This window comes from Myzus persicae, unplaced genomic scaffold, assembly GCF_001856785.1.
Source record: "Myzus persicae strain clone G006 unplaced genomic scaffold, MPER_G0061.0, whole genome shotgun sequence".
Lineage (NCBI taxonomy): Eukaryota > Metazoa > Arthropoda > Insecta > Hemiptera > Aphididae > Myzus > Myzus persicae.
The window spans coordinates 467,511-480,291 of record NW_019101449.1 but is presented as its reverse complement, the minus strand read 5'-3'; the positions used below and the strand labels follow the sequence as shown (position 1 = coordinate 480,291).

The 12,781-nt window shown below is 28.1% G+C and overlaps 1 protein-coding gene across 3 annotated transcripts; it reads left to right on the top strand.

Annotated features, from left to right (window-relative positions):
* Positions 1–256: 256 nt before the first annotated feature.
* Positions 257–11,183, top strand: LOC111029104 (THO complex subunit 2). Of its 3 annotated transcripts, none has more exons than XM_022307968.1 (30): positions 257–493; positions 585–664; positions 851–939; positions 1,121–1,249; positions 1,317–1,429; positions 1,504–1,876; positions 1,942–2,082; positions 2,146–2,318; positions 2,396–2,594; positions 2,691–2,854; positions 2,977–3,163; positions 3,246–3,517; positions 3,592–3,709; positions 3,776–3,955; positions 5,442–5,606; positions 5,679–5,960; positions 6,882–6,995; positions 7,055–7,246; positions 7,312–7,572; positions 7,651–7,908; positions 8,034–8,115; positions 8,181–8,268; positions 8,341–8,467; positions 8,570–8,726; positions 9,053–9,093; positions 9,598–9,747; positions 9,819–9,876; positions 10,325–10,389; positions 10,465–10,520; positions 11,115–11,183. In XM_022307968.1, exons 1-30 carry the CDS (start codon positions 450–452, stop codon positions 11,140–11,142), a joined length of 4,386 nt encoding a protein of 1,461 aa, XP_022163660.1. In that variant the 5' UTR covers positions 257–449; the 3' UTR covers positions 11,143–11,183. The 3 variants fall into 3 exon arrangements, with proteins under 3 accessions (XP_022163660.1, XP_022163658.1, XP_022163657.1); XM_022307966.1 differs by having other exon boundaries at positions 7,968–8,115; positions 9,601–9,747; XM_022307965.1 differs by having other exon boundaries at positions 7,968–8,115.
* Positions 11,184–12,781: the final 1,598 nt, after the last annotated feature.

Genomic DNA, 12,781 nt, shown 5'->3' with positions numbered 1-12,781 from the left:
GGTCCCCTATTTAAGCGTTTATTCCATGAAAATTAGCTGATAAATAATGCTGATGATAACGGCTGTTATCTCGGGGACCCAACTGCCCGATGCCCGGTGCAGCTGCAGCTGCAGGCATTCCATTAAAAATGTAAAAACTACTTGTAAATACAACCTCCTTGAGTTGATTATCAAACCGCGTGTGTTTTCGAATGAAAATCACTGTTATGTTTTTTTTCCGCCACGATTATTAGCGTCAGGTTTGTTTTCCTTGCACTTCATTGTTTTATCTTTATTCTACTAGAAATGATAAAATTGTAATTTTGTTTTAATTCTTAATTTCCTAAACATTCTGAATTAAATTATAATTCATTTCAACGTTTTTATACTTCTAATCTAATAGTGAATATTGGAATGTTTCCGTTCTAGGTTCTTCGGTTTGTTCAAAATTTAAATTTAAACACTTTAAGATGGACAAGTATGAAGGTTGGGGAACAACCGAAAAAACGGAATTGTATGTATTTTTTTCACGTTATTTTAATTTATACCGATTACTTTTCCAGAAGTTTCGTTATTGGTTTGGTTATAATTTTTTTCTGTTTCAGTTTATCAAAATGTCATGAGTTAATTAAAAATTCTAAATCAGAATTTTCATTAACAATTACAACTAATGGCAATCCTACTGGTATGTTGTTCAATAAACTATTTAAAGTTTAATTTATCTTTAAATTTATCTTTGTACTAAATTATTCAAAATACATATTTACACCAGGTTTTTTTATGCAATTACCTAATTAGGTTCAAAGTATAAATTTATATAATTTTAAATTCATTAATTTATATTATTAATATTGTGAATCATTGTTTTCAGATTTGGCCAAAGCTATTCTTTCATTATTAATAGCTTGTATTAAAGGAAAAATAAAAACAAGCCTTGGTTTATCTATTTTAAGCGATTTAGTAAGTATAGCTAGTGATTGCACCAAAATTGCTCTTAGCCTCCCCTATTAACTGTTTGAGTCCTAATTAAATTTGTGAAATACATTTTTATATTTATAAATTAGAGCTTAGCAATATTATGTTTAAAAATATTTTATAAGAATTGAAATTGTTATTGATAATTTATATGCATGTTTTTTAGTGTTCAAATGAAGAAGTAGCTTCTGTGGTGATGGATGTCTTCAATTACTTAGATACAGACACAGCCCTTTCAGATAACGGAGGACCAGAAAGAGAATATTTTGGCAATTTTGTCAAAGAATCGCAAAAGGTTAATATCTATTTTAAATTAATTGTTCAATAATTTATTCAATATAACATTTATCTTTTTTTTATAGTTATTGACTGACAAATTACTTAAAGAACGTTTAGAAATTGACTCATTAAAGGACATAAAGTTATTAAATAATATTTTCTCTACAAAATTTATTAAAATTAAAACTAAACTTTTGTAAGTCGTTATTTTTTGTAAATTAAATTGATGAGTACTTATAATCTTAAATATTGATTTTGCTTTTTTTCCAGCTATAAACAGCGAAAATATAATTTATTTCGCGAAGAATCTGAAGGCTATTCTAAATTAATTACAGAATTAAATTCTGATAATATGGATCCTAAAATAATGGTTGAAATTATTAAATCTTTGATTGGTTGTTTCAACCTGGACCCAAATCGTGTATTAGATATCATTTTAGATTCATTTGAACACCATACTGATAATAAAGCCGAACATTTTTTTATTCCATTACTAAATGATTATATGCCTGAATCACAAAGGCTAACTGAAGTATTAGCATTTAAATTACGACAAGTGAATAATTTAACTCGCTCATCTTACAGATTGATTGCTTTATTAATTCAATACAATTTAATTGGACTGGATAACATTTATCCTTGGGTAAATAAGACTATGGTTTTATATTTTTTTTTTTCAGTTATATATCACATTTTTTTATTTTTTAGTTAACTCCTGATGATAAGGATATTAAAACAAATTGGGAAAAAGATATAAAAAATGGACAAGATTATTTAAGGAAAGCATCAAGTATGATCATAACAAAAGCACCAGAATCCGAAACTACTGATGATAATGATCAGCCTAAAGTATGTATTAATTTTTAATTTCTATTATTATGTTTGCTACATATTTTAGTTTTAAAATTTTAGCCTGAAGAAAATCAAAAATTTTGTTTATGTGAAGCTATGTTAGAAATTGGGGATTGGAATACTGCTCAAGTATTAATTAAAAGATTTCCAGAATACTATGCTGTTGAGTATCCTCCTATTGGTGATGCACTTTGCTCTCTTATAAATCAAGTCATTAAACCTGTTTATAATCAGTAAGTGTTATTATTATTTTATATACAATTTACTTATTGTTATTGTAAATTGTTATTTGATGTTTAACATATTATAGGGTATTTAATCTTCATTCAAAATCTGTGAAACATTCAACGGATGTTAAACCAAATTCACGTTCTCTTAAACACGTCTTAACACTAGAAGAGTTTCATGATGTAGTTTTACCTATGCTAATAACATTAGGTCCTGGACTACACCGTGATCCTGTTCTTATGTTTAAAATTGTCAGAATTGTTAGAGAGGCATTAACTAATGTACGTGTTCTTAAATTTTACATTTATTATTTAATTATCATTAAATATTTAAAACAGGTACCTAAATACATTAATTTTGATTTATGTATAATTTAGGAAGGAATTAAAAATAAAGATTATACGCCATCTGAAACGGGGTTTTATTTTGACACATTATCATTATTGGATCGTGTCTTATTACCTACTCTTTCATTAGCAGAAGGAAGTAGTATTTCAGAACATTTGTGGACTTTATTGCAACTTTATCCTTATCACTGCAGGTACTTGTAATTTCTAAAATTAATTATTGTTTTTTTAATCGTTAATTATTAGTTTTATTATATTGTTCTATATATTAACATTTCTTGTTATTTATTTTAAATTATTTATGCATTAAAAACAGGTATGCACTTTATAACAGTTGGAAAAATGATACACACAAATATCATCCAAAATTATTAACAAAGAAAGTTGATGTACAGAAAAAAGCTAGATCTGTTATGAAACGTCTTTGCAAAGATAATACCAAACCATCTAGTCGTGTTATTGGAAAAATATCGCATTATGCCCCTGGCTATTTATTTGATTATGTAAATATTAAATTTAATGTATTTTGGATAATATTTAATCTTTTTTGAGTCAAAGTTGATATCAGATATTGTATATTTTTAGATACTAGGGCAAATTCAAGTATTTGATAATTTGGCTAGCATTGTGGTTGAATGTTTAAAGTACATGACAAGTTTATCCTTTGATGTTCTTGGATATTGTATTGTGGAAACATTAGGCAAAAGTGGCCAAGATCGAGTGAAACATGATGGTACTTCCATTTCAGTATGGCTTCAAAGTACAGCATCATTTTGTGGTGCCATATTTAAAAAGCACCCTGTAGAACTTACAGGAATTCTTCAATATGTTGCTAATCAATTAAAAACAGAAAATAGGTATGAATTTTATAAAAAAAATTTAGTGAATTGTTATTATAACATTAAATACTTAAGAAACTAAATGTCTGCAGTTTGGATCTCCTTATACTTAAAGAAATTGTGTTGAGAATGGCTGGTGTTGAGGTTATGGAACAAATAACTCCTGATCAAATTGAAGCTATGTCAGGTGGTGATTACCTTAAAACTGAGGTAAAAAGACATGAAAAATTTTTCTTATATACTTAACTAAACTTAATCAATGTTTTACTATTTTAGGCTGGTTACTACAATCAGATTCGAAATACAAAGAAATCTTCCATTAGACTGAAAGAATCATTATTAGATAATAATTTGGCTGTTGCGTTGTGCCTATTAATTGCTCAACAAAGGCATAGTGTTATTTATAAAGAACATGAATCTATTCATATCAAACTGGCTGGGCAACTCTATGATCAAGTATGATAATTATTTATTAGGTATATGAGATGTTTATTAATTAAAAATTAGTCTGTGATTGAGAGTCATGGCTATGGAAATTTATTTGAAAGAGTAAGTGTAAGTTCAGTTCTAGAAGATGGTACTATTATGCTTTGAACAAATACTACAATGCTTGTTGTAGTTATATATTTTCAGTACAAACCCCACATCTCGCATAATATGTAATGATATCAATTATTCAGTCAATATCTTAAACCATTAACTGAATATGATGGTTGATAACTGTTGATTAAATTATGCATCATTGTGTTCTTAAATAGGGTTGCCATAATTTAATCAAGTAAAACCGGGACAGACAGAAAAATAGTAAATTAAGTATGTTGGTTACATTTAATATGATCGACTAAGTCAGATTTTCCACCGTGGGCAACTTGAAAATAGCTTTTGCAAAAAGTGCAATATGCTTCAAATTCACTTCTACCTTTTTTTATAAAACCCTAAGTAACAGAAAACTCGTCACGAAAGTGACATTTTCTTTTTAGTGCCATAATATTATAATAACGAATAAAATAATAAAAACGAACAATCTAGGCTACGGCCTACGTTCTACTGATGTCTGATGTAAAAGACATTAGTCTGTCTGTTTATCACCCGTATGGCCGTATCGATTATCGATAAAATATAAAAATAAAACATGTAAACTGCACAGTGCACAGCGCACATGGCTTATTTGTTGTCCTTGAATATTCCCGATATTATTATTTTATATTTAGCCTATGGATTTATCAATTATTCGTTATCTTTAACATTAACATGTTGACTCTCGATTTCAATTATTTTAATTTTTTCCTAAAACCGGGAAATATAGGCGTCCCAAAAACATTTTTCGGGACACAAAGTCAAAAACCGGTGACAGTCCCGGTTTACCGGGACGTATGGCAACCCTAGTTCTTAAAGAGCAGACGTAGATTCAAGGGAAGAAGAATAATTACATTAAAAATGCATAAGGAGTTAAACTTTTTCTTGGGCGATGATTGGAGTAGGTTACGAGGTCGAAACCAAGAGCCTTTTTGGGAATGTGGCAATGCAATGTTGGATTTCAACGGGAGAGAGCTCTTTTGAAGGTGGAGTAATTAGCAAGAGGAAGACACAAATTTTTCATTAAGGGCTTTTTTTTGGCTTCCACATTTATCCATTTTGGAAGGATTATTATCCTCATTAGGTTATATGGTTGGTGAATAATTCGTTTCTGTGGTTGGACAGTAATTTTTTTAAATGTGTAGGTAATGAGTTAAGATGATTTTCGTAAAAGAGATATTTGGTATGTTTCCATTGAGTTCTTGCGCAGAATTTTTTGCTAATTATATAAAGGATGAGGTATAAAGGTTAAGGGGGAAAGGAGGAATAAGCTGCGCTGTTGAGGTGGTGTTTCGTGTAGCTAAATTTAAAATGTAAATGAAAATGTTACTATTTTTATCAAATAACAATGAATTTACATTTGTAGTGCCAAGATACATTGGTTCAATATGGTACATTTTTGGGGTCTACATTTTCAATGGAAGAATATATCAACCACTTGCCATCTGTACATGATTTACTTGATCAACATCATGTTCATATGGATGTTGCATTTTTTCTAGCTAGGCCTATGTTTAATCATTCCATTAATGTAAGTATTATTTATTTTCTGCTTATATAAAAAAAAATGGCATTATAGCTATATATTTAAAATTTATTATAGACTCGATTTGATGCTTTACGTAAAGCTGACCCAAATGCAAAAAAATCATTGGCTGTTCGGCAAACCAAATATGCAGAAGCTCATAAAGAAGTGATGTCATCTATTGTTAAATCTGTTGTGCCACTCCATCCTGAAAAGGTGTGGGAAGATGTGTCGCCTGGGTTTTTAGTCACATTTTGGTCATTGACTTTATATGACTTATGTGTTCCAAATGAAGCTTATAAACGAGAAATAAATAAACTTAAAGCTCAGTCTTCAGCAATGGGAGATTCTAAACAAGCAGTGAGTTTCATTAAAATCATATATGTATATTGTATATATATATAGTGATACATTTAACACAGGCACACAATTTCATAAATTATTAATATTTTTACCATTTTTTATTCTTATCGTTTTTACTTTTTTAATGACAACATGCTTTTGTGATTTTTTATTACAAAGGAAAATATTTTTTAAAAGTACTTTGAAGTATAAAAATTGAATTTTGGTAGAGTAGTTTATGTGTTATAATTTAAAGTTGAGTTCTGAAGACCATAATAGATTGATGCAGTGGTATCCCTCAAAATGTTGGTGGTTGGTCCACTATTCCACTTATTTAAACTTTAAATATTACTAATAATTATTATAGAACAAATAAGTTACTTTTCTGAAATGTTATTTTTATAAATCAAAACACTCTGAATAATATTTGGAATATGAAATTAAAAAATGTATAATATATGTTGTCATTCAAAAGAGTAAAATATATAATTTTTTTTCAGAAATGTTGTTCTTAATGACTTAAAATTATGTAAAGTAAATATTCTTAAAAATTAGTGTTTACTGAAATGTTTCATGTTAAATGAATCACCCGTATATTTTAATGTTGATAGTAAGCATATTTCTTTAATTAGAGGTTTCAAAACTAGTTTTATTTTTTTAAAGTAATTTTGTATTGTCTTGTATGCGTTTATATGAAAGATAATATTATGTATACAACTGTATTACTACTGTATCCGTTTTCACCAGTATGTTGGTGATCAGTAAAAAGGATGGATAATGTGGACCAGCTCCATTAGTATCCCTAATTATAATAGTATGACCATAAATTGATTTAATATTATTCATTTATTGGTGAACGTTAGTTATGCTAATTGTGTGTAACTGAATAATTATACATTTAAGTCTTATACCTGATAGTATTATTATGTATCATTATAGAGTACCAAAGTAAAAAAAGAACAAGAGAGATTAGGAATTACTATCGCTAAATTGAACGATGAAAAAAAAAAACAACAAGAACACGTTGAAAAAATATTCTTTATGTTGAATCAGGTAAAACATTGTTTATTTATTCATGAATATATTTAAAATATGTGTTGACATATTTTCAGGAAAAGGATTCCTGGTTTTTATCTCGTTCAGCTAAAGCAGCAAAAAATGAGACTATTACTCAGTTTTTACAGCTGTGTTTATTTCCCCGATGCATTTTCACACATACAGATGCTATGTATTGTGCAAAATTCGTTCAAACATTACATTCATTGAAAACTGCTAATTTTTCAACTCTTTTATGCTATGATAGAGTAAGATTATATTAAGCTTTCAAAACTTTGAATATAAACTTTATAAATTTTTTTTTAAATTTTAGTTGTTTTGTGATATAACATATTCAGTAACACTCTGTACAGAAAATGAAGCACATCGTTATGGTATATTTCTTAATGAAATGTTAAAAAATGTAACTCGTTGGCATTCAACCAAAGACATATTTGAAAAAGAATGTGCTACTTATCCAGGCTTTGTTACTAAATGTAAGAATAGTGATCAATTTGTTCAATCTAATAATGATCATGTAGGATATGAAAACTTCAGACATGTTTGTCATAAATGGCATTACAAAATTACTAAAGTGAGTTGAATCAAATTAATATTTGTTATATAATGTATACTAAATTAAAATATATGAAATACCTATTTTGTTTATTAGGCCATGATGGTTTGTTTAGAGTCTAAAGATTATGTACAAATTCGTAACTCTTTGATTATTCTCATTAAAATTGTCAATCATTTTCCTGTTTTGGCAAAATTAGCCACATTAATTGAAAAAAAGGTAGAAAAGGTAAGAGAAGATGAAAAAGATAAACGGCAAGATCTCTATACATTAGCAACGTCTTATTGTGGACTACTCAAAGGTAGAGCTAGTCAATTTCTTAAGGACGGTGATTTCCATCAGGTTCACGAAAAGGTATAGTTAATTTTTCAACCTATGACGCTTGTCATAAACAACATAATTTATTTTTATAGGTAAGTCAAATAAAAAACACTGTTGATAATAACTCTGATGTTACAAAAAATAATCAATCTATTAAGAAAAAAGATGAAGATACAGTTCCTGAAGCCAAAACCCCACCACTGCCTGTTATTAAAGTTATAAATGGAACATCATCAACAGGTAAATACAAAATTAAAAATTTTTTTAATATTTTATTTATTTTTGTTACCATAATTATATTTTAGAATGGGTTGAGGCTGAAAAAAAGATTGTTGATAACAAAATGAAAACAGAAAAACGACCTATCAAAATCACAAATGCTGAAAAAGTCAAGTGAGTCTATAAATTAAACTTCTTAAAATTTAAAATTGTAATCTTAATATTATTTTTTTGACAATCTTTTAGTGAAAAAATTATAATACAAGATAATATCACAGAAACTTTGAAGGAAGAAAAATATGATGAATCTAATGAAAAGAAAAGAGAAAAACGACAAAGAGATGATAATATTGACAGAGTAAAAGATTCTTATGTAAGTTTATAACATTTACTATTGTAGATTTTATTATGAGTAAATAATAAAATATAATTATATAATAATATATAATTTTTTGGTATTTATTTTATTTATTAGACTGATATCACCAAAACACAAATACTTACTTCTGGTCCTGGTAGTCAACCTGCTAACAATCATAATAAAGTTCCGATCCCGAGGATTAATTTATCACAAATATCGATTTGCGTTGTAGATGTGGCAAGTAATGGTTCTCACACTGCTGAAGAAAAAGGTAAGACATAAAGTATAATAATTAAATAGTTTTAATGCACCCAGTACCAATGTAATTTCGTCCCCAAAATACGTTGTTTTGGGAATAATGATAATGTTCTGTTGAATCATACAAATTAAATAATCATTTAACTATAAAAAGTATTATTCTACTGGGCACATTATACTCTGTTTTTAAATATTTTGATCACAAACTTAATGATATGTCAATAAGTACTCTTGATAAGTAATCAGTGTATAATCAATAAACATAAAATGTTAATGTTTAGCATGTAAATTAAGTTTGGTATGCTATTTTAAATTTAATTGGTTTTATTTTTTTTTCAGATATAAAACGAAAAAAATTGGACACCAGTCCAATTACGAAGGTAAGAACTGAAGTATGGAGCCAACATAATCACAATTCCATTCCTCCTGATATTCTCAAAACAAATAATAAGTAGTCTCATCTCTCAAACAAATAGCTCAAGCAGCTTTAATTTATGGTGTTTTCAATGTCACCTGAATGATGTTTCCTCAATAATTTGTTGTTACTGCAATTATTACTCAAATTTTCGAATATGTATTGAAATTGGTTCGTTCAAACACAATGGAACAATGAATATAGCTGTTGTAGCTGAACACCTACTTTCGACGAAGATTGAAGAGCAGCCTTGTCTTTTATTTACACTTATTTATCACCCGCGTTAGTAAATTAAATATTGTTATTCAATCCCTTTAAATAAATACAATTTTGGTTGATGTTTTCGTGTTTTTGGAGAAAAAAAGAAAAGATATTGTTAACTATAGCTTATATACTTTGGTAATATGGTATCGTATATATATTTTGTTACTTTTTGGTTTGCATTTTCGTTATCCTTTTTAACTCACAGCAGCTCATGAAGCATAATCCTGACGTCAAATCTGAGACAAACGGTTCAACTTTGATAGAGAAAAAAGATAAGAAGATTAAAAAATCACAAACTGCTGATTCAACATCACTAAAGGAAACTCGTAAAGATCGTAAACTAAGCCGCAAACGAGTATGTATAATTTGATTAAAATATCACTTATTTAGTTACTCTTAAGTGAAATAATAATATTTTTATTTTAGCATGAACGACGTGAAGAAACTACACCTGAATTAAAGAGACGTAAAGAAGATGAAAAACGTATGTTGAATCGAAATATTGAATTTATATTTTATTATGTTATCAAGAGGATGTCAGCGAACCATTTATTTTATTTTTCTAACCCATCATAGAAAAAACTAATTTTATGTTTTTATCTTAAATATTAGAGTGAAAGGGGACCTATTATCATACTTAAAGAAAATAACATTATCTTGGCTTTATGGTACTTTCTAAGCTTTATTGATATTTTAATTTTAAATTTGTAATATTTTTCATAGATATAACTCACTTTAAAATTATAGCATTAATAAATGCCTGTGAAGTGCCATAGATAATATCCTTTGCTTTAACTTTTTTTTATAGTTATATTCATTATTAATATTGGTTCTACTGAACACACATTTCCTATGTTTTGTGTGCGGTTTGAGAGTGAAAACAAAATAGTTTGCTGATATCCTCTTAAATATTAATTTGTTTTTATTACTAGATGTAAAATCATCAGCTGATGTCCGTCACGACGACTTGGTGGGTGATAAACATCGGTCTAGTAGAGTAAGTATTTTAAATCCTTATCAAATCAGTTATAATTACAGCAGAATGTATTAATAACAGGATTTATATTTGCAGGAAAAATCGCCTCATCCAAAAGAATGGTCCGAGCGAACTGATTCACGACATAAAAGATATCCTTTTTTAATTATTATAATATGTATTGACATAATTTAGATAGTTAAATGAGTTTTGTAGATGAATGCGAAAATAATTAAGAAGTTGAAATAAAATCAGTCTAAAATCATTGTTTAAATAGGTATTAATAAGGGTGTCTATAGTAGACTAAGACTGTGGGGTTCAGAGTTTCAGATCTTTCCCCCTCAACATATTTAACAGTAAAAAATTTTAGCAGTGAATATTGTTTATTCACTATTAAAAATAATTTTATATTTTTGTTAATGCAATAATAACGAACAACTTAAAAATGATGTGTCCATTTCATATTGAAATAATGTTAAATCATCCACCTCTCCCAAAAATTAGTTTTCAATTACAGCCTTAATATGTATGAGAAACTGTTAATATTTATACACTATTATTAATGTTATTATGATTGCTTGAAACTTGAAATTATGTTCTTTGTGTAAATACGAAGAGGAATCAATATAAAAAATATTTGTTACTTACTAGCCACTATAGGTGTAGTTTGTTGTAGTTTATTATCGTGGTATTATTTTTTCTAATTTATTTTGATTCAAACATTTTTCTTAACATAGTCATTATACGCATAGGACTGGTGATAAAAGGAAGTGATCAATTTTTTTTTGTCAACATCAACATAAATATGAATATTGTCATATAAACTTGTGAATAATTATTGTATTTTAATATTATTTCCATTGTATTTAATCATTTTTTTTTAGTTTTGTTTTTTTTTTTGTTTATGTGTATCAATAAAACATTTTCTTACGGTTGTAATATATTTTAGGTCATGTACGCTCATTGATTTTAATTTTAATCAATTTAACTAAATATCTTTTAGCAGAGATTAATATTTTTAATCTATTGTTACTATTTATTAGTGTTGAACAATTTAAAAATAGAAGTTGCTAAAAGTCGTGCTGTGTATCGTAATATTATTGAGTCAAATTTAGAGAAAATTCATATAAGTGGCCTGTAGGGTCGTGTCCTATGGTCGTTTAGGTTTGGGAGCTGTAGTTTACGATATTTTGTTACCTACATATTGTGATATCATCTGTTAATAATATGATCATTGCTAGTCTTAGACGACTCTAAGGTGGTGACCTGAAAGTTGAAACTAGACTTTCATAGAGATGTGTTACTGGCTACTGGGTTAATTCTAGATTTAAGTTAAATTGTAAACCCTTGCAGCTTATACCACTGAATTAAACACCAATTTAGTTTGGTGTCTTATGTAAGTGTATCATAGACATAATATGCATGACACAATAGAAAAGTAGTAAGCATAAAAAACAACTTAAAATACCAATAATATTTTTTTATTGTCGTTGATCACTCGATAGACCAGAATTGAGTGCTATATATATATAATACATTATAGAATCCCCTGGTAATAATCAGGAATTTAGTGTTAGGAGCCAAAAATTGTTCAAAAGCCAAAAACTAGTTTTATTGTTTCAAGATGTGACGGTTACCTTTCACGAGTATTATAAAGTAATTATCAATGACCGGTTTTCAACTTTTCAAGTGGTTTATTAGAATGACCACTAACCGATTTTAACAGGTATAAATATCGCTTTTTACGTCACATACCTATTTTGTTACCCATCAATAATTACGAATTAATGTCGTATATTATATACAGATCAGAGATTTGATTAAATGAGTTAAAATATTGAATAAGAGAATCCGCCGTTTTGACTTTGATTCCATTCACGTCCATAACTTGGTCCAAGAATCTAAAATGTCTGAAAAAAATGTTGACGTGCCGCGTAAGGTTATAATAATGTGAATTTAAGGTATAACCAAAAGTTCATGTCTTGTAAGGACTGCGGTATAGGTTTCTCAGTGTCTGCAGGTTGTGCAGGAAATACGCCCAGCATTTTTGAGGATTTGAACGACTATATAATTTTTAGGAACCTACGCTGAAAATTAATAAATCACATCATATAAAATAATATAGGGATAATATACGATATTAATGGCGATATTTTGTATTTTTGTGTACAAGATTTTTTTTTACTGGGTTATTTGTAACGGGGATAATTTGAACTCAACGATGGCGGCGCCGCGGAAGCAATGCAAAAGCAGTTCCCGCGGCGTCGTCGGTTAAAAACTGGAAAAAAAAATTTTAACTGCAGATATTTTAATCAGCGAGTTGTTTTGAGAGTGCTCCGACAGCCTAATATTTATAATGTTTATTATTATTTATTCGAAAACGATGGTAGGTGGTAGTATAATACATTGATAC

Coding starts and splice junctions, on each gene's coding strand:
- LOC111029104 (XM_022307965.1), top strand. CDS start 450: ATGGACAAGTATGAAGGTTGGGGAACAACCGAAAAAACGGAATT. Junction 1,250..1,316: donor TTGTCAAAGAATCGCAAAAG/GTTAATATCTAT, acceptor TTTTTTTTATAG/TTATTGACTGACAAATTACT. Junction 9,877..10,324: donor ACGTAAAGAAGATGAAAAAC/GTATGTTGAATC, acceptor TTTTATTACTAG/ATGTAAAATCATCAGCTGAT.